Source organism: Glossina fuscipes, unplaced genomic scaffold, assembly GCF_014805625.2.
Source record: "Glossina fuscipes isolate IAEA_lab_2018 unplaced genomic scaffold, Yale_Gfus_2 75115, whole genome shotgun sequence".
NCBI classification, from domain to species: Eukaryota; Metazoa; Arthropoda; class Insecta; order Diptera; family Glossinidae; genus Glossina; species Glossina fuscipes.
Genome location: NW_024004456.1, coordinates 1 through 20,120, shown reverse-complemented (window position 1 = coordinate 20,120; position 20,120 = coordinate 1). Strand labels below are relative to the sequence as shown.

Genomic DNA, 20,120 nt, shown 5'->3' with positions numbered 1-20,120 from the left:
ATGTCGGATGGCGAGCAATTCAATAAAAGTCGGGGAAAGTTCCTCCGACACTTTGACTCGATGGATTGTTTTAGATGGATGTTTTACCGTCGGTGAAATATATATCGTATTAGCTATTGCTTTGACAGCTGCGCGTCACGGTGCTACGGTCTGCAACCATGTTGAGGTTTTGGAATTATTGAAAAAGGATAATGGAAAAGGAGCTAAAGTGGTGGATCATATGACCCGCAAAGAATTTAACGCTACTGCCCCATTTACGGACTCTATACGAAAAATGGATGACCCAACGATTAAGAGCATTTGCGCTCCTAGTTCAGGTGTACATATCGTACTTCCGGGTTACTATAGTCCAGAACAGATGGGTTTACTGGATCCCTCCACGTCTGATGGCCGAGTGATATTCTTTTTGCCATGGCAGAGGCATACCATTGCAGGTACCACAGACCTACCCTGCGAAGTAACCCATAACCCAGCACCTTCTGAAGATGAGATACAATTTATTTTGAGTGAAATTAAGCACTATCTAAATCAAGATGTAGAAGTGAGACGTGGAGATGTGCTATCAGCTTGGAGTGGTATACGTCCTCTAGTATCTGATCCAAATAAAGATGAAACGCAAGCCCTGGCTCGTAACCATATTGTCCATATTAGTGCTTCTAATTTAATTACTATTGCTGGCGGTAAGTGGACTACCTACAGAGCCATGGCTGAACATACTATAGACGCAGCAGTTAAAGGTAAATAATGATAGGAATCAAAACTGAGTTTATGGTTGCTAAATATGTGTGTATTTGTTTATGAAGCGTGTGATTTACAACCAGAACGACCTGAATCGGTAACAACTCTCCTAAAAATTGAAGGTGGCCAAGGCTGGTCGCCTACTATGTACATACGTTTGGTACAGGATTTCGGCTTGGAATGTGAAGTGGCTCAGCGCGTGGCCAAATCATACGGAGATCGCGCTTTTGCTGTTGCAAAAATGGCTTCCCTTACCGGCAAACGTTGGCCCGTCATTGGTAACCGTATACATCCCGACTTTCCTTACATTGACGCCGAGATACGCTACGGCGTTCGTGAATATGCTTGCAATGCCGTTGACATGATAGCACGTCGCTTGCGTTTATCTTTTCTAAATGTCCAAGCCGCCCAAGAAGCTTTACCCGTAGTTTGTGATATCATGGCTGAAGAATTGAAATGGTCTAAAGATGAAAAACAGGTTAGACCGTATACACCTTAAAAACGATCTGATATAATTGATTCCGGTTTTCTATTTAATAGAAACAAATTAACAAAGCACGGGAATTTTTGGCTCTTGAAATGGGCCAAGCAGTTAAACGTATCGCCAAGGATCAAGTCCATGTGAATTTATCTAGCGAAGAAGTAAAGAAATATGTTAAGCGCTTCGAAATCATTGATAAGGATAAGAAAGGTTATGTTTCCATCAACGACATAAGAAGAGCACTTAAGGTAAATACTTTTTGTAACCTACACCACTTATGGTACAAGAGTTAAATTTGTGCGGAGGCATGCAACACCTGGAAGGACTTTTATTATTGAGTCAGAATCATCTTCTGATTCGATTTAACTGTGTTAAACGGAGTGATGTAGGGTGTCTAACGGTGGCCAGGGACCACTATAGTTTTTAATTCTTCTATTTATATATATAAAAAAAATTACGTTCATTCCTTAGAGCTATGGCGATGGCGATGTTTCCGGTGAACAATTGCATGAAATTCTTAAGGAAATCGATACTAATATGAACGGTCAAGTGGAGTTAGATGAATATTTGCAAGTAAGACTTCAAAATTTCGTACTTCAAATTAAATGATGATTAATTGGTAATATTAAACAGATGATGTCTGCCATTAAGACGGGGGAGGTATCCTATTCAAGGTTTGCCCGTATGGCCGAACTGGAGGAACAAAAAGAGGAGGCCGCCCAATTTAAACGGAAAATCACAGTGGATCGTTCCGGCGGTGGTCTGTAAGAGATAGCCGAGCCAAGCAACGTGTTCGCTTGCGATCGTTCGAAGGAAGCTTTGAACTTTTTTTTTTGTTTTATATAAAGACGTAGGTGCCATAAGAGTTTTCTCTTTTCTTTCGTTTTACGAAATTTACCAATAATTTAATTTGGTTTTTAGGATTTAATCTTTTATTAACCTTAAAGTGTTTCGAATGATTATCCAATTAACAAACAATAATTATTCAATGTGCGCACAAATGCCGAGACAAAAAAATCTATTTATTAATTAAGTTTAAATTAATTGTGAAGAAATAAAAAAAAAATTAATTCAGTTTTTGAAGAAAGATTCCTTAAAAATACTCTCCTGATTTTTCTTATATACGTTATCTCTGCTCAAATAAACAAATATTTTTGAATGCAACCAAAGGCAAAATGATTTAAGGAAATATTTTTTATGGAACCCTGGTTTTGCATCCACGCACTCGTAACTGCAGCTATTTTTATACCCTACACCATTTGTAATACAAGGATGTACTGAGTTTGTGCGCACATAGGAAGCGCGCGGAGGGACTTGCCTATTATTATATCGGTTGGTCCACAAAATAATTCGATCTAAGCTTGTCTGCCTCTCTGTCCACCTTGTGTTCAATTCACAATGCCTGATTTTGGAAATATTTTATTGAAATTTGGTACGCTGACGTGTTTTGACCCAAGGATGAACGCTATTAAAAATATTTTGGATCGCAAAAATGAAGCTATCCACGACAACAGAAACATTGAAATTTCTTGCACGCAAGTTGCCATACAAAATGGTCCAAATCGGTCGGAAGACACGTCCGCATTACCACCTAAACTGGAAACACCTCTGTTTTTCAAAAGGCGAAATTTTTTTTTTTTGCTCACTATTCATAAACTGTAGCAGATAAATGTATAACAATTATGCTGTAGTACTTGTCCAAAAATGAAAGAATTGATCAAGCCTACACAATATTACGGTGCATTAAAAACGCATTTTTTTCAATACTTTTCTAACCCGCAGGAACAAGCTCCAGAAACATTTTAAGGATAACAATTTTTGGGTCAGTTTCAAATTTAGTGTCCATCTAAGAGTGTCCGTCTGTTCGTCTATCCATCTGTCGGTCTGCTAAATTTGCAAAAGAGTTTGGAGGTGACATAAACTTTTTGAAACGTTTATTTTGAAAATAAAAAAAAAACAGCCTCACCCACACCATATTATAAAGAATGAAAATTCAATTCTTTCGTTTTTGTTATCATTTTAGGATAACGAAGATGGAAAAGATACCATCACGACCACATATCTATCAGCTATCTTACTTGTTTTCTTATTTTATTTTATTTGCTGTATATTCACCACAGATTGGTATTAATAAAAATGTTGTTCTCGAATGTTGTCGATTTTGTTTACTTTCCAAATAATTTTGGAATGATTTATCGTAATAATAGTATCGTAATGCTAATGGTTAAATTGGATAGTTTTCAAGTTTGGAACAATTCGGATAAAATGAAAAAATGAAATTCTGAAAGCTCGATGTTAAATTTCAAGTAATGTAAATAAATTCCTTCCCTTAGTTTATTCGTTTGATTCTCTAATTCGAACCACGAGTAGGGCCTTTTTTTTTTTTAATTTTCTTATTGGGGATATTCTCAAAGAAAATAATATAACTTCTAGTCAAAACTAAAACTTAATGTTATGGATAAAGATTTCCAAGAAGAACTGAGAACAAGCAATTGATGCCAGGCAACAAATCGCAAACTTTTTCGAGTTGATTGGCAAATCTGGAGATTTAGTTGCAACAAATTTACATTAGCTGCCATCAGTCGCTGTGAAGGCAAACATTTGCATTTTATTTCGATATTGCAAACAATGTTTTGGGAAACAATTGAAACCAGGAGCGACTGGAAAATAGGAGAAGAAGACTAAAAATATAGGCAACTAAGCTAAACATTTAAAACAAACTAGGGATACAAGAGTAAATTGCAAATGGAAAAATGCTGCGAAAATTTATATAAATATTTATTGTTTAGGCTATAGAGGAGTCGAAGATTGTTGTTGGAGCTTTGACGGAGATTCTACAAGAAATGCAAGAAAGAAACCACAAGATACATTATCAATATTTTAAGCTATACCCTACAGTGGCTTATGACTTTCACTGTACACTGCTTCGCCCAAAGCTGATTTTGGAGTCAAGTTTAGTTTGTTGTTTTGCTTGTACGGTTTGCAAAGACTAACTATACTTCCAAAGGAAAACTTCGACAAACATATGGTGGAATGTTTGTAAATACTTCATAACCTTCTGCAATTCGATATAGTTAATAAATTGTCCTTACTTTTGTTGAAATTCTATCCATCATCATTGCTACTAAAAACCCACAAAGCCATCATTCCTTTTTTCCAGTTTTTTGTAATCATCAACTTTATCAAGCTTTTTATCAAAAATGTCACCGACTTAACACTACTTTGAAAGCAATTCAAGAAAAGCCAAGCAACTAATGGATTTGGGCTTGTTTAATTTATCCCCTTAGAGGTGGTAGCGGAACTGCTATAATTGCGTGTATATATACATGGTCGCTTGCTGCTCAATTGTTCGAAAGCATTTAATGTCATTCTTGTACAAATAGCTTTAGCCGTTTACGTCAAGGCGGCGAAAGAACTGAGATTAGTTTTATAGGAATTTGTCGAATAGCGGAACGCATTCGACTACCCATTTGGGTAGTCTACTGAACTAGATACGCTTGTATATACATAAACATACATACCATCATACATACAATCCCATCCGTATACATTTTTATAGCTCAACTTTTTTGTAAAAAAACCCCATTGGCTTTATGATTTTTAAACATATTTTTGTTTTAATTTGTGTTTATTGCAATTAAAAAAAAAAAGGGTAAATTATTAAAAGTAAAAGCAAAGATATATTCGATTTTTAATTAAAAAAGTGATTTAGAAAGTAATAATATCGTTGCTTCAATTTTAAAAACAAAAAGGTTTCGATCTCGAAAATGTATACTCTAAAGGGGTGAAATAAAAATAAAAGCATTTATTAGCTTCTTGCTTCTTTACTTCTAGCCTCTAAGAAGATTGAAAACGTTAGATAAGCATAGTAGTCGTTTAGAAATTCTGAAAAAGAATCAATTTAAAAACTTACGTGAGTTAAAAGTGTTGGATACAAGCTTTAATAAAGATATTAGAAGCCCAGCATGTAGCCGATCTTACCAACTGAATCAGAATCAGAGAATCAAATAGATGGCACCTCTCTAGCCAAACGTCTAATTCGGCTTTTAAACGCCGATTCTCTGCCATCAGTACCGCCTGTTCTGATGTCGTTGGTCCATAGTCGAACATATCATTATAATCATTATCATTAACTATACCAAGAACGGGAGCTTATAATAATATATGGCATACTAGTATTATCTCTCAGCGCTGTTTGTATGCGTAAGTTTCGTCCCTTGTATCTGCGTCACATAAGAATGCTTATGCAAGTATTTACTTTTAGCGGGTGCCGCACAAGTCGGCTTCAATCCCGTTTCCGGAAATCTTATAGCGGCCGCTCGGCGATCTTCGGATACGGGGTACACACAAAGGTTCATGCTCCACACACTACATAACGGCGCACTTGAACAGGGTTTTATTTTTTGTTATCCTTACATTGTTTTCCACACATCTCTACATCTCTATATATTGTGGAGTTCGCTGTACTAACTGGAGTCATCGCCGAGTACCTGGTCAGCCAGTGCCAGTCAAGACGGCACCGGTAAATACTTTGACATCAACAATCCTCGTCGTGCCGAAAAGATAATAGTTTTATCGTTGGTTAGTTATATCGGCTTCCTAAGACGGTTTTCCACACCACCCATGAGGTACCGTGAAAGGCGCGTTGTCAATTGTTTTAAATGGTTGGCTCCCGTGTAGGCCTACACCATTATAGACTTAATTAGAAATTACGATAGTATATACAATAACAATAATACATAATAATACATAGTAATACGTAATAATACGTAATAATACGTAGTAAATAAAAAGCCCCGCTAATATATACATACATAATGATACATAACATACATATAAATAAATAAAAATTCCTGCTATGCTATCCTCAAATCTGCAAAAGAAAAATATTGTGAATAATAAATTTTGTATACAAAGATGACCAGAACTTACCATTTGGCCTACGCAAGTATCGCATTTTGCTGAGGCGATAGTGCAGGTGTATTCCATATTGTTTTTAAACTGAAGTGAAATAAAAAGAAATGAAAATATTATACATAATCGTAACTACAGATAAACACAACTACCTTGACATACGATGAATCTTGACGACGTATAAGAGGCGGTAGGCGGCGGGGTATCGTTCCCTTTCAATCGGAAGAAAAAAATTAGAATGAAAGTGAGAAAGCTATTTACACATTTGGATTATATCTCAATTACCTTTTATTTGCGGCTTTTGAAGCGCGATTCTCCTTACTTATGCGGGCCTATACTTGAGCGGAGAATATGGTGGGCGGATATTTTTGTATTCTGTAATAGAAGAAGGAAATTAGTGATTTATGTATATATTTATATGATATTGCTTTACCTTCATTTTGCTGATTTTCACGCACGATTTTCTTTCAAAACAATCCTTGTGGACTTTTTCTGGTCCAAAATAGAAGAATGAAATCATTATTTTCTAAGTTAAATGAATAGAACAATTTAATCACCTTGATTTTACTGGTTTTCCCCCACGATTTTCCTTCAAAATGATGACACATTGGTGACAGTTGGTTGTACCCAGTTTTTTCCAATTAGCAACAAATTGATGATGAAGCCCAGAAGATTTGTTCGGTGGCTTCTTCCGTTGGTACAGGAGCCTGCTTCCCTGAAGAAAGCAAGCCGTGCCACTATCGTCGCCTGCACGCGCTTGCCGATGTTTGCCTCGACCATATGTTTCTGCATAATGGACTTGTAAATGTCGCAGGCGTCATAAAATGCGGCATAGACTTTAGGCTTTGGGAATTCGGGTTCCAGATATTCGTGGGCTAGGATGACATCGTCTCTCGGGTCATTGGCGACAATGTCACCGGTAAGTTGTGAGCAGACATCTTCTTTTCTTTGGGTGAGGTCTTCTAGACATTCTTGACAACGCACCTGTTCACGTATATACTGAGCTATTCCGTAGCCCGTGAGCAGCCGGATGTAGTCCTCCTCTTCTTCAGTTACTTCTCCGGTGAGTATGTCGTCGAATACCACCCCATCCAGGCCGAATGGCAGGAACTTGTCTTCGGCCTGGTGTTCCGCCGTTCTATAATCCATCTTCTCTATAAGGTGGTAATCATCGGTGGTCGAGTATCCGCTGCCCCAAAAGTCGATTTGTGATTTAATTAGGCGGTTGACCAGCTTCATTATTTCTGTCGTCGGTCTGGTACATTTTCCCTGCATTGGCGCTATCTTGCAGAAGAAACGTTCCAGTGGGTCGTGGCTTACTCTGTACGCCTGGATAGTTATGCCAGGGTAAGCTTCCAGCAGCCCATCCATTAGTTCCGTAAATCTCTTCATTGTTTGCACGGTTTCGCTCGCTAGCAGGTCCACCTCAAGGGTTGCCTGGAGGTATTTTGTAACTTCTGCTAGCACCGCTTTCTGGGCCTGCCATTTGGTGCTGCTGATTTTTCCGCTGTGAAATATTGAGTTAAATTTTGTTAAAGCGGCGAGGAGCTCATACGTCCGAATTTCTTTGGCACCGCTGATGAATTTTCGATCAATTGCTGTTTTCAACATTGCTGGCATTGCTGGAGTGAAAAATTGAACTGTTTCCATTAGATTTTGAGGTGAGGTAACTAACAAGCTGGCGCCTCTCTTCTTCCAGTGTCTCCAGATGGGCGCGTTCCGCGCAGCTACTTTGGTGACAATTGTGGCGTCGTATCGTCGGTTGTGTTGTATAATTTCTTGGTGAAATTCATCCAGGATGTGTATATAGTCGTACATGTGCACGACAATATACATGCTGCCATCCGCACGTTGCCTGTTGTATTTGCCGTTTGTGAAATTCGTTACTGTCTTGCGATTTTGAACGCTCCTATTGCAGACCACCGCTTTTACATCCAGCCCGATCTCCTCTGCTATTGTTAAATTTTCCTCTAATAGGTCTGCATTGCCTTTGTAGCGGGTGATAGGATGGGCGCTGAGTAGAATGTTGAACGCCGTCAAGATGCTGCGCACACCGAAGACGAGGACCGTCCGGTACTCCTCCGTCTCCGTTAATTTTTGGTTTAGGATGTACCCGCATCCATACAGTATATCCTCGGTTCTAGAATATACTGATCCTTGGCCGGTGTACACTTCATCGAAGTGTAGTTGTACGATTTTGTCGTGAGGAGTTAATTTCCTCACGACCTCTCGGAGTACCTCAATGTCCGGCATCACGCTGTCAGTTTCTTCTATTTCCTGGCCTTCATCTGGGTTGACAGCGGGTTCAAGGCGTTTATTCTTCTCCTTCCGCGCTGCCTCCGCCGATGTTGTCGGTTCCTCTTCGTATATATCATTGGTGTACCTATTTACATTATAACTACAATCATTACTGCTATTATATCTATCGGGGCTTTTTACACTAAATGGGCTTTCCTCTATTTGGTTTTCCGTTTGTTTCCCAGTTTGTTTTCTCTTTCTTTTCTCCGGCAGTTTTTTTAACTCACAATCCGTGTCACTCTGTATTTCTCCGCACACTGCGTCTACAGGTACTTCCCCGTAATTTAACATTTGTGTAGTTATTCTATCAACAGCGTGTTTCAATCCTAATTTGTGCGCGTACCACACATACGGGCTCATACCCGTATAACCTGTCCCCTCCGACTTGTCCAATCGCTTTAAGCTCATTTTAATTGTTTTCAATTTTAACCTGACATCTTCTACTGTTATAACCATACCTGTTTTTTTTGTCAGTACGTCAGCTAACTCCCTACCAGCTACCTTCCAGCAAATATATCCCTCTTCCAGACCCCACAATCCTGGGTATTTCTTCAATAATTCACTAAATATTACGTCTGATATGTAGACCATATTGGTGTACTATATATAAAATAAATAAAAAATAATATATATGATAATATGTATAATAAAATAAATGTTATAAGTAATAATATAAAATAGTAATATATCCTGAAAAGAAGAAAAGAAACAAAAAGGCGATAAGAACATTTGGTCATATATAAATACATATCTCATGATTATTATTAGTTAAATAAAAATTAAACACAGATCAGCAATTTTTAATTTCAATTTATTTATATATATACATAGCATTACATTTTTTACATTTCTTTAAATTATGCTTTTAAATACGTACTATTTTCTTTATTTCTTTTTATTTTTCTTTTTAAATTTTAAAAGGAAGACTTCAGAGCTATCATCAACCTCTAAAGGTTCCCTTTAAAGCCAACACATAAAAGTAGAAATTTTTATAGGGAAAAAGGTTAGTTTAGGTGGACTTAAATCTACGCCATATACGATTGATTTTCCCATTATACAGAAACTTAATTGCTAATTAACTAACAGTCACACAGCTGAAACAATGGAAAAGCTTCTTATAGAGTAATAATTAAGCAAATTGCTGTACTTTACAAATAAATAAAAAAAAATCATTAAAAGTTTTCATAATTTGGACGCTTTATACCTTGCACCACTTGCGGTACTGGGATAGGTTAAGTTTGTGCGAATATAGGTAATACACGGAAGGACTTTTGTTACTTTTTGTCATACGGATCGCTGATCTGTCCACCTAATTCTTGTGTTCAATTTGAGGCGCGTAGACTTCGAAATATTTTCGGGAGATTGGGTAGACTGAAAGTTTCGGCCCAACGGCGGAAGCTATTGCAAATAGTTCGCATTGGACCATTTTTTCGACCACTTCTCATACCACACCTTATTTTGAAAAGTCGTTATATTAACAACTGTTGGCTGATGTAGGGTATTTAATGGCGGGCCGTGGCCCCCTATGGTGTTTTTAATGGTTATTCTTCATTTTCATTGCAAAAATATAATGATGCAGATAACGCTTGTTTATGACCAGAAATACTAAACAATAAATCATACTAAAACAAACTTTTCACATCAAATGAATTCTAAATAAATGTAAAACGCACACTCGTTAATCGAGAATTGTGAAACCTCTTCTATTGGCCTCTTGGTAATGATACAGCTTCCATCCATTTAAGTCAAGCCATAAGTTTCGGGCATTTGCCAACGTCTGTATCGATAAAATTCACTAAAGATGTACCACTACTAACGATGCTGAAATCATCATCTTAGAATAAGAACCTCTCTAAGAATTGAATCAATGTTATTAAAAGATTTTAAGATGTTTTACTGAACTTTCAACAGATTTAACTGGTTTTACTGAACTTTGGACAGATTTTAATTCAAACTATAATATTAACTCGAGTGTCAGTTTGGCTGTAAAAAAATGCGCTTAAATCCACTCCTGAGAAGAAACGAAATGATTTTCCGAAAAATCTAAGATCTTATGATGCTTACACAAGCCTACCATATGTAGGCTGTAGAACGTTGATGAACCTATTTTGGTGTGATCTTCCTCTAATGATTTGCAAATGGATGAAAAAAAGTGTAAATAAAACACACGTGACATGCCGTTGTAGTCGTTAATGTTGATAATTTTCGCATTTGCGCGTAGCGTTTGTAAATGCTCATGCTATTTTCTAAATTGATAAAACAAGACAAAACATGGGGACATATACGTTGTAACTGCCTGTATTCTATTTTCTTCGAAAATCTATTTTTAAAGGAAACATTCTTAATTTAAATAAAGAAAAATTTTATTTTAAAAATGATATATGACCTATCTAAGTATTTCGAATGACATTTGATTAAGTTTTGCCTAAATTTTGAATAAAGTTGACTAGAATCCATCCTTTACCAAAATATGTATTCTTTATACGATAGAATGCGGTTCTCTTTTTTCTTTATATATTTTATTTTATTTAACAATTTTGCAATTTACAAAACTTCCTCGTGCACTTTTGAAATGCTTTTGTTTTCTCGCTGAAAGCCGTTTTTTCATATCGGCGGCATACAACAACAAATGAGCGCCGCCATACTTGTATGTACTCGTATATTATGTGTGTACGTACATGTTGTTCGCATATCAGCTATTGCTTTTTTAAAACCAGCATTAAGAGTAAAGAACATACATAAGTTAGAAAACTGTTCTGAACGTTGGCGGTAAATACAATATTTATATGATTTACTTTTAACAAATTTACTCGAACAAATCTCCCTAATAAAGCTTTTGTTTTTTTATATGATATTTTTATATATAAACTAATAAATAAATAAACAAATAATACATATATGTATATATATATATTCGTATTTATAGAGAGAGAATGTCTCAATGTAAGAAAAGCAAGGTTCGTTCATAAAGCGTGGATCTACATTTTTCTTGTTTTATATTTGACCATTGGGCTCCTGATTTTGTGAAGTGGATTTGGGAAAAGACAGTGAAATTTGTAAAGGCCGTTATATTCACAAAGTAGTACTACTTCGAAATTCTAAATCATGTCCATAAAAGAAGCATAGATATGTTTTAGAACATTGGAACAATGGAAGAGTCCCAATACAAGTCAAAAGGAAAGGAAGAGTTGTGCTGAGCGATGCGAGCATTGCCGTCACACCAAACCGAATAAGCCATCTAGAGGCAAGAAATCCAAATCTAGAAGATCTAGAAGGAGATTACAATTAAACAATCCCAAAAATAAATAAAAATACATACACCCTTGTAACAAATAAATGAATAATGTGAAACTAGGTAATTAGGTGAAATGATCACCAGCTATAAAGATTTTTCTTTTTTTCTTTTGGTTTTATTGCATTCATGGTTTATCACATGATGATGTGGGATTAATTTAAATCGAAAATTACCGAAAGAATTACGCAGTAAAGAAATTCACTAAGAGAATGCTTGCCCCAGACGATATAAAGAGAGACAGACTGAGACAGACAGAACTGTGGACTAAGATAAATTGGTAAATAATTATTATTAAAGGCTAAGCGACAAAAAGGCAGATAGAAAGGAAAGCGAAACGATAGGCGGAGAATAAACGCTCAGGCGTTGGTTTATAATGATATAATTAATGTTAAATTTGCAAGTGATAAAAATGATAAAAATGTTAAAGTCGGGCGATGTAACAAAAAAGGCGACAAATCTTTCGAATCAACAAAAATTTTCTGAAGGGAGTAACAGCCATAAGCAATTTTTTAATGTTTTCTATACAGAAGTCTATACAGGTGCTAATCATGGAACGTTCCAAATTGCATTTTCGACATTCATCCCTCTTATTGCTTGGCTTGAAGAATATCTGCTGCATCAAACTCTTTCAGAAGTTTACGGTGATGCTGATTCATCATATCCCAACTTTTGGTTTTGTTTCAACGGTTTGAAAGCGAGGATGTCGATGTCAATAACAGAGCGATCTGGGGGACCGAACAGTTCGAAGACAATGAAATGCAAAACTCTTTGGACGAAACGCTACCTGAAACTCTCAAAGGACTTTTGAACAGCTGAGCAGTGGATGAATCAAGTGTTTGTGGAAGTTCGCATGCGACGGGAAAGATACAAAAGGAGAGAAAAAGGAGGTTACCGTACGATTTGACGGAAAATGCCATTTCGACCCGTCTCAACATCGCGGTTCCATTGCTTGCTAGGCAGAAAACGAAGAGTTTTCTGTGGCGTATTGCGATCGGCGACGCCAATCTGAATATGTTATGACAATCTCAACCGCAAGACGTCATCAAGAAAAACCATCCACATCGCCACCGAAGCGGAATATTCATGGCCATAAAGTCTTGCTATGCATATTGCGGAATCAGCAAGGTGTAGTGTATAACGAGCTGCTAAAACCGAATGAAACCGTTATTGCAAATGTCTACTGAGGTCAACTGAACAAATTGAGCGATGTATTGACCAGCAGTAGCGGCTAACAGACGCAAAGGCATCGTCTTGCATGACAATGCTCGGCCACACACTTCAAGCGTTATCAAGGATACCCTGCTGAAGTTTAAATGCGAAGAAATGATGGAAAATAATTTATTATACGAATTTTTGCCAACAAATGCCTTTTGCAAAATACATGCAAAATCCTAACAATCTTATTTTATTTTCTTATATTTTTAGCTAAAATCATGTAAGCTTCCCCTACGAGCTGCTTCAAGAAAATGTTACAAAAGTCGTCTCTACAAATGCTAATCATTTCACAAAAGACTCTAGTCAGTCTTGTATTTTAATAACTGTTCTGGTATAAATGGAAAAGTTGATCAATAATCAACCAATATTTTCATCGTAACTCTCATCATTATTACCATTACCATAATGTCATATTTTCCGAATGTTCATAAAAGCAGTAATAAAATGAGCAGCAACATGTCGTTGGATAATGCCTCAGATCAGGATTATAATGAATTTTTAAGTGAATACCCCTTACAAACGCATTCACCTAATAATGAGCCGGAAATTCAGTGCGAGGATAAATATTATGAACAAAGTATATAAATATAATATAATTGATTATCATTAATGTTTTGTTTTTTAATTTTTTTTGCATATTTTTGATAAACTTAATGCTAACTTGAAAACATAGAAGACGAGTTAGAGGCTGAATGGCTAATTGCGGCTGGTTCAAAACCATTGGAACAAGTATGTGAGAAAGGGGTATGCTAAAATTTTTTTTGAGAAAAGTATACAATCCAGAGTATTTCACGCTAAATTTTAATATTAAACATTGTTGCGCATATGCAGTTCCCTTTTCGAGAAGTACTATTAGACATCGGTCCGTTCTCGATTGAAAGGAGAACTGCCCTCATCTTATTTTTTTGTACTTATGGTGTAGAGTAAATGTGTGCCAAAGTATGTAACACGCAACATTATTACTCATTTGTCTGTCTGTCCGTCTGGTGTCTGCCCGCGTAAACTTGTATTCAAGCTATAGGTCGCAAATTTTGATGAAATTTGGTACATTAACATTGGTGCTTTGACACAAGGCCCAACACGATTGGCAATGGTTCGGATCAGTCTACTTCTTCTTCCGCTCGCCATATAACGCCTTATTTCGGAGAGTTGAGGGTGATATAGTGACGATACGAAAGCACTTTGCAAGTAAATAATAAAAAGCGTAGGAATGACAAAAAAAAAAAGACAAAAAATTGTAGTAGATTCGACGTTACCCCATAACATATTGGAAAGAAGTGAAAATATATATTTGCATGCTCTCTAGTGTATATAGTATATGACGATCGCGGCTGATTTTTTCTATTTCTGTAGAATAATTTAGTGGACCTTTTATATTGTGCATCTGTTATGGTTTATAGGCAAGGAACAAAGATGTTCTCAGTTTTAGTTGTATAGGTATGTGGGCGTTGCAGGCGTCTTCTTTAACCTTTTTTTTGCAAATTTTTAGGTGTTATCTCCTTTGCGAACGGAAAAACGTGTACCACAGATACGATATAGATTATGTCAATTGTTAATCTCTGCACCCGGCATGAAGCTTTATCAGACGAGTTCTCTAGAACTATTGGCAGATTAATGAGTGAATCAGCCTTGCAACACAACCTTGCACAAGAGAGGGCCTATTCCAAGAACTAAAGTACCATAATGAAAGTTTAGGATGGTCCAAATCCCCTTTTTTGGGAATACTAGAGCTACCACGAGTACTCTACGAACGGTCGCACCATGGCGGTGACGTCTCACACACCGGTTGAATCTGTTGCGTTCAAATTGTGATTGCATACAGCAGCTTCCGCCGCAGTTTCTTACATGGTATATATACAACTCCGTCTTAACCGATGCAGCCACCCCTACCCGCCTAACACGTGACATTGAATGGGTGGGCAACCTGATGTCCATGGATTTCATAGCTTTTTTTTGCAATGCTTTAGAATTATTGGCATTACGTCTATAATTACGGTCACACTTGCATTCGAATTAACCACATTTCCTGGAGAGTCAGCCAACTATTCTTTTTCTTGGATTTATTGCACAAGGAGAAGTAATCAACTCAGCAAACGCCATGCACCTCATCATACTACACTATTTGTAGCCCCTTCCGTAACCATGAGGTTATATCCTGGAACTCCCTTATAGTTGATTACACGGTGACGAGTCCGCACGCAGTCGACCTCTGACACCATGGAAGATTCTCTAAGAAGGACTCTCAAGTGGTCGAGAAAGGCAGATATGACACACTTAGGCACACGAACAGATGGACATGTTTATGCCCACGCGGACTATATCCAACGCCGAATATTGGCGCTAGTTTGCCACAACGCTTGCAACACCAAGGAAGTACCTTCAGAGACTCCAAGAAGTATATATAGCATCAAATCCTGAATCGATTTAAGCATCCCCATCCGTTCATCTGTGTGATGCCCTTTGTAAATATTCTCCTAGCTGCGAAAATGAAGTTATAGCTTCAGTTTCTTCAATATCTTTATAACGCACAGAAGCAAGCTTGAAAAACCCGCCAAAGCATCTATATTCTTGGTCGATGTCACGTTCAGAATACATTTAAGCATGGGTGTGTGTTCATCTTCTGGTCTGCTCAACTATGTAGTATCTGCGGAACAATGAAACATTTGCAAACACGAACCGGTCAAACGTTTGCAAACACAATCGGCATATGCAACAAGGTGCAAGGTGTGAACTACTCTTCTTTCCTTGTGTCCTGTTTGTTACTCATAAAATACCACACATACACGAGATAAACTTCTTTATTCTGAAAATAGAAAAAATCATCTGCTCCCACTCAGTAGTTCTAGCTCTTTTCCTTTTTTTTTGTTACTTTTTATTGCGCTTTGGATTTTTTAATTTAAAATTTTCAGTGAAGAACTGCTGCAAGAGAGTGATTCATATGGCGAAGATATGACCACAGCTGAATTATTGAAAATAAGAAATATGTATCAACAAGAAGCGAGCGTACCGAAACCGGTAAGACAAAGTCTGCGATTTTATGCGACTATGTTTCTATAACTAATTTCCACCAATTTACATAGATTTTACCAATTAACGAGGACTGTGAAAATTGGCTCACCATCTCGAACCTTATGGCTCAAATGGCTCGCGATCTTTGCGAGCATATTACGCCCAAACTTAGAGCCCAGAAACTGTAAGCATTTGAAAGGCGATTACCGCACCGGGCGTCTCATAAATATGAAGAAAATTATACGGTACATAGCGTCGCAGTTAATATCTGGTTAAGGCGTACTAAACCCGCCCAACGTGATTATAAGATTACTATCGCCATCAATGATTCCAAATCAATCCATCATCACTCGAAAATGTTGACATTAGAAGCCATATCTTTAGTTTCGAATGCGTTAACTTTATTAGAAAGTGGACGCTTAAGTGTTCTATCATTTGGAGAGAGGCCGCAAATCCTACTGAATCATACGGAACAGCTCGATGGAGCAAAATTAGTCAAGCATTTGAACTTTTCACAAGATAAAACAAAAACTGCTGAACTTTTAGATTTTATACGAGTCATTATAGCGGAGGAATGTTGTAAGAGCTCAGATAATGGAATCTTTGAGAATCTTTTGCTAATATTAAGCGATGGTCGCAACATATTTAGCGAAGGAGAAACAAAGATTTATAAATAATTCTAAATTACTTATACAATTTTACTATTCTATTCTATTATACAAAAAAATCAATATAAAAATCGTATTTAGATTATTGCCCGTTTCCTTATTATGTCATCGTAAGAGATCTTAATCAATTGTCTTTAGTTTTAAGTGAAACAATCCGTCAATGGTTTGAGTTGGTTAACCAATTCAATTGAAATTGAATAAAATAAGATTTGAAAGGATTTATGTTAAACTACAATACTTTTTTTCTTTCTTTTCCTTATCATAGAATAATACGGTTATACGCAAACCGTGATATTGCACTCAACTTTATCATTTTTATATTTAATGGTATTATAAAAGTTCTACTTGTAAATCGAATGGGGCAGTCTTTAGAATTCGAGCTTTGTCTAAAAATCTATGTATGCTGCCAGGCAACGTCGCTTTTACCATCCGATAATTTGGCAAAAATCTCATAACAAGCACAGTTTTGGATATGCGTGACTTTTGGGAATTTTGTAACAAGGATGTGTTGGGAGTTCTACATTACCTTCGCCAAATGTTTTCGTCTCAAAGCGTAGAGCGTATGTTTTTGCTTTAAGTTTGGAAGTTTCAAAATCAAATTTCCACAAGATTTCCGCACTCTCACTGTCTTCTTGATGAACCAGATAAGCCATTTTCCAATCACGTGTCACTGTCCGTAGCATATTCTTAGAAGAAAACTGACAGTCTTGCCATGAAAAACATGTCCGCAAAAGTTCTGGATATAATTCTTCGGAATATGTCGCACATTGTCAACTATGGCTTCAACGTAATAAATCCAATGGATTCCATTACGTCTACATGCGAGGGTGTGTAAGTTTTGCTTCCACGTGTCAAACAAATTCCATTAAATGTACAAACCAACAGACAAGCCACCACGTGTGTACGTTTTCGAATCGTTTTTAAGAATTAAGGAAAAAATTTCCTCTGAATTGTCGGCTTTACTAATGTGTTTCTTTCACTAACAAACCGAGACTTACAAATGTGTTTCATTGCTTCTTTAGTTACGCTGGATCAGGGCTTGGACTCAAATTTAATTATCAATCAGATCAATCTCTTTTATATGTCCAGTGAACAAGGCGATAAATGGTTACTGGCTTCATACCAACATTGTAATGGCCCCTTAAGGCCATTGCTCAATTCAAGGAGAAAAAGACTTTTTATTGGTTGGATATGCAACACACAGCGATATATTGCCTATCCAATGAAGTTCTAATGCAATCTTTAATTGACTCTACTCCAACTAAATATGACTTAGCGATGACAGTGCGTTTAAGTAAATTGTACAGTTATGCTTTAAAGCGCTTACAAAAATCATATATATCTTTAGCGAACGTACTAGAAATCGCTTGGAACTCTTAGAATATCTCATAGGAACATTTTTTCGCTACATTCTAAAGATTTGTTGGAAGAGAATTTAGAGCAATTGCTTACGCGTGGTATATTGAAAGCTGCCTGCTTGAAGAATGAATTGGAATTAATGCAAATGGCAATAGAGGCTTACCAGCGCTTTGAGATATTTTACAAAACGTTTGATGATGAATTCATAAGCTGTGATGAAGCCTTAATCGATTGGAAATTGTTGATGGATGATTTAATGTTTTTAGCCCAGTACTTGCAATCTGCCGGATATTTGGAACGCAGTTCGTATGCTTGGTTATTACTTCACAAAACTGCTTTACTTGTAGAAGACGATTACACAGCTCTGAAATGTTCGATTTTTATGTGCGATTATGTTGACTTTATCGACGTTGTCACACCAGTTTTACTGGCTATCCTTCAAATTGCTTATTATTATGCTCGTTGCTCAAGATACGCTGCAGATGGTGAAAGAGAAGCAGGATAGTTTAAATGATCGTCAAGGCAAATATGATTTGATTAAAGACACTCTAAATGCTATTAGGATATGTTTGTTATGCAAACTATACGATAATAGTTCAGGCTATAAATTTGCTAATAAATGAATTTCTTACGGAAAATTAGTGCAACTATCGACTACTTTCATGAGCTTACTTACATTAAATTAAATTACATTTGCGTTTGGAGATAGCGGAATGCGTAGCTAACATGTATTTAAATTACTTGAAATATCTTATCTTTTCTTCTTTCAATTCTTTCAACTCTCCGTTTGTATAATTTGCGAAGCTATATAATTCACTAAGAGCTTCCAGAATAAATCGCCCGGCGAAGGACTTTTCATCTAGAATAACATCGTCCGGTGGCAAAATCGGTAATTTGTAGTTAGCAGATGCTAAGGTCCTATCACGGTACCTCACCGCGAGAAGAATTTTATGGTATATGGAAAGTGAGTTCCGTGCTAGCAATAAAAATTGTTTCTGTTTTGCGGCAGAAGAAGATTGTTGAAGATTGCACTGCAAACAGCCTTGAGGCTTACAATAATGTACCCCTGTTTAATGATGTTTAACAACAAAAACATTTATTTGTTTTTTTGGATTGTTGGTTGGAGATGGACTAAGCCAATAGATTTGTGGCTTATATGTCCAGATAATAAAATGTCGTAATTTTGATCAGAAATATGTATGAAACGTGACAAAAACAAGAGCGGCCGTAATAACTGTAGCCGGTATGTTAAGTGTGATTGTGTGTGTATGTGTAAATCTGTCAGTTGAGTGTTGAAAGTAAAACAGTGTTGCAAACTTTGGCTGAAATCGAAAAAGGAATGCTTTGGTAATAGAAAATGAATGAACCTCAGAAAAAATAAAGGAAGAAAGAGAAGAAAGAACTCTTACACGATAAATTCGCTTTTTTAATAAATCAAGTTAGTTGCCCGAGATGACGCACATTTTTTGCTGCAAAGAGATCGAGGAGACAGTCACACGACTTAAAGAAACTAAAGGTGTCTCTAATGCCATCAAGCCAGTGGCATTAGATTTGAAGATTAGATGCTCAGCAGACTCGACAACATTGCAAACTTCACAAACATTACATAGTATGGCGCGAATTATTTTTAAATAAACTTAATCATAAGCGTGACCACTCATGAATCTATAAGGAATTTTGATTTTCCAGGAATTAAAAGGCGATACAGAAAAGGATTTGAATTGAAATGTGGGATTTAATTTATAGAAAAGGCGATTGGATTCAACACGCGCGACCTCTTTAAATCTGTCGTTGAGCTGTTGAAGGATGTGGTTGCGAATTGCCCGAATTGATTCATTGGGAGTGTATTTGATGGACAAAATTGTTTCATCAACACGAGCTCTCCCTACAACAAAGTCGGCTTTTACATTTAAAAAAAAGCCGCAGTGGTCAAGTACCCAAACAAGGTGACAATCATCTACTTGAGACTCATGCAACATCTTATGAATATCAAACTAGTATTCTCTGCATCTCCTTTATTTATTAGAAGTAGAGCTGACTTGCTATCAGAAAAAAACAAACCTTTTGATATCATCAGAGATAACAACCTTAATAGCATGTCGGATGGCGAGCAATTCAATAAAAGTCGGGGAAAGTTCCTCCG

The 20,120-nt window shown here is 36.7% G+C and overlaps 2 protein-coding genes across 2 annotated transcripts; one reads left to right on the top strand and one right to left on the bottom strand.

Annotated features, from left to right (window-relative positions):
* Nucleotides 1–205: 205 nt before the first annotated feature.
* On the top strand, nucleotides 206–2,321 carry LOC119643963 (glycerol-3-phosphate dehydrogenase, mitochondrial-like). The gene is made up of 6 exons (XM_038043477.1): nucleotides 206–737; nucleotides 804–1,216; nucleotides 1,279–1,467; nucleotides 1,691–1,792; nucleotides 1,853–2,069; nucleotides 2,141–2,321. The coding sequence occupies exons 1-5, from the start codon at nucleotides 221–223 to the stop codon at nucleotides 1,985–1,987; spliced, it is 1,356 nt and encodes a 451-aa protein (XP_037899405.1). The 5' UTR covers nucleotides 206–220; the 3' UTR covers nucleotides 1,988–2,069; nucleotides 2,141–2,321.
* A 4,369-nt stretch (nucleotides 2,322–6,690) lies between these two features.
* Nucleotides 6,691–18,216, bottom strand: LOC119643964. The gene is made up of 2 exons (XM_038043478.1): nucleotides 18,141–18,216; nucleotides 6,691–9,121 (listed from the first exon to the last, which is right to left on the bottom strand). The coding sequence occupies exon 2, from the start codon at nucleotides 9,020–9,022 to the stop codon at nucleotides 6,725–6,727; it is 2,298 nt and encodes a 765-aa protein (XP_037899406.1). The 5' UTR covers nucleotides 9,023–9,121; nucleotides 18,141–18,216; the 3' UTR covers nucleotides 6,691–6,724.
* Between the last annotated feature and the right edge of the window lie 1,904 nt (nucleotides 18,217–20,120).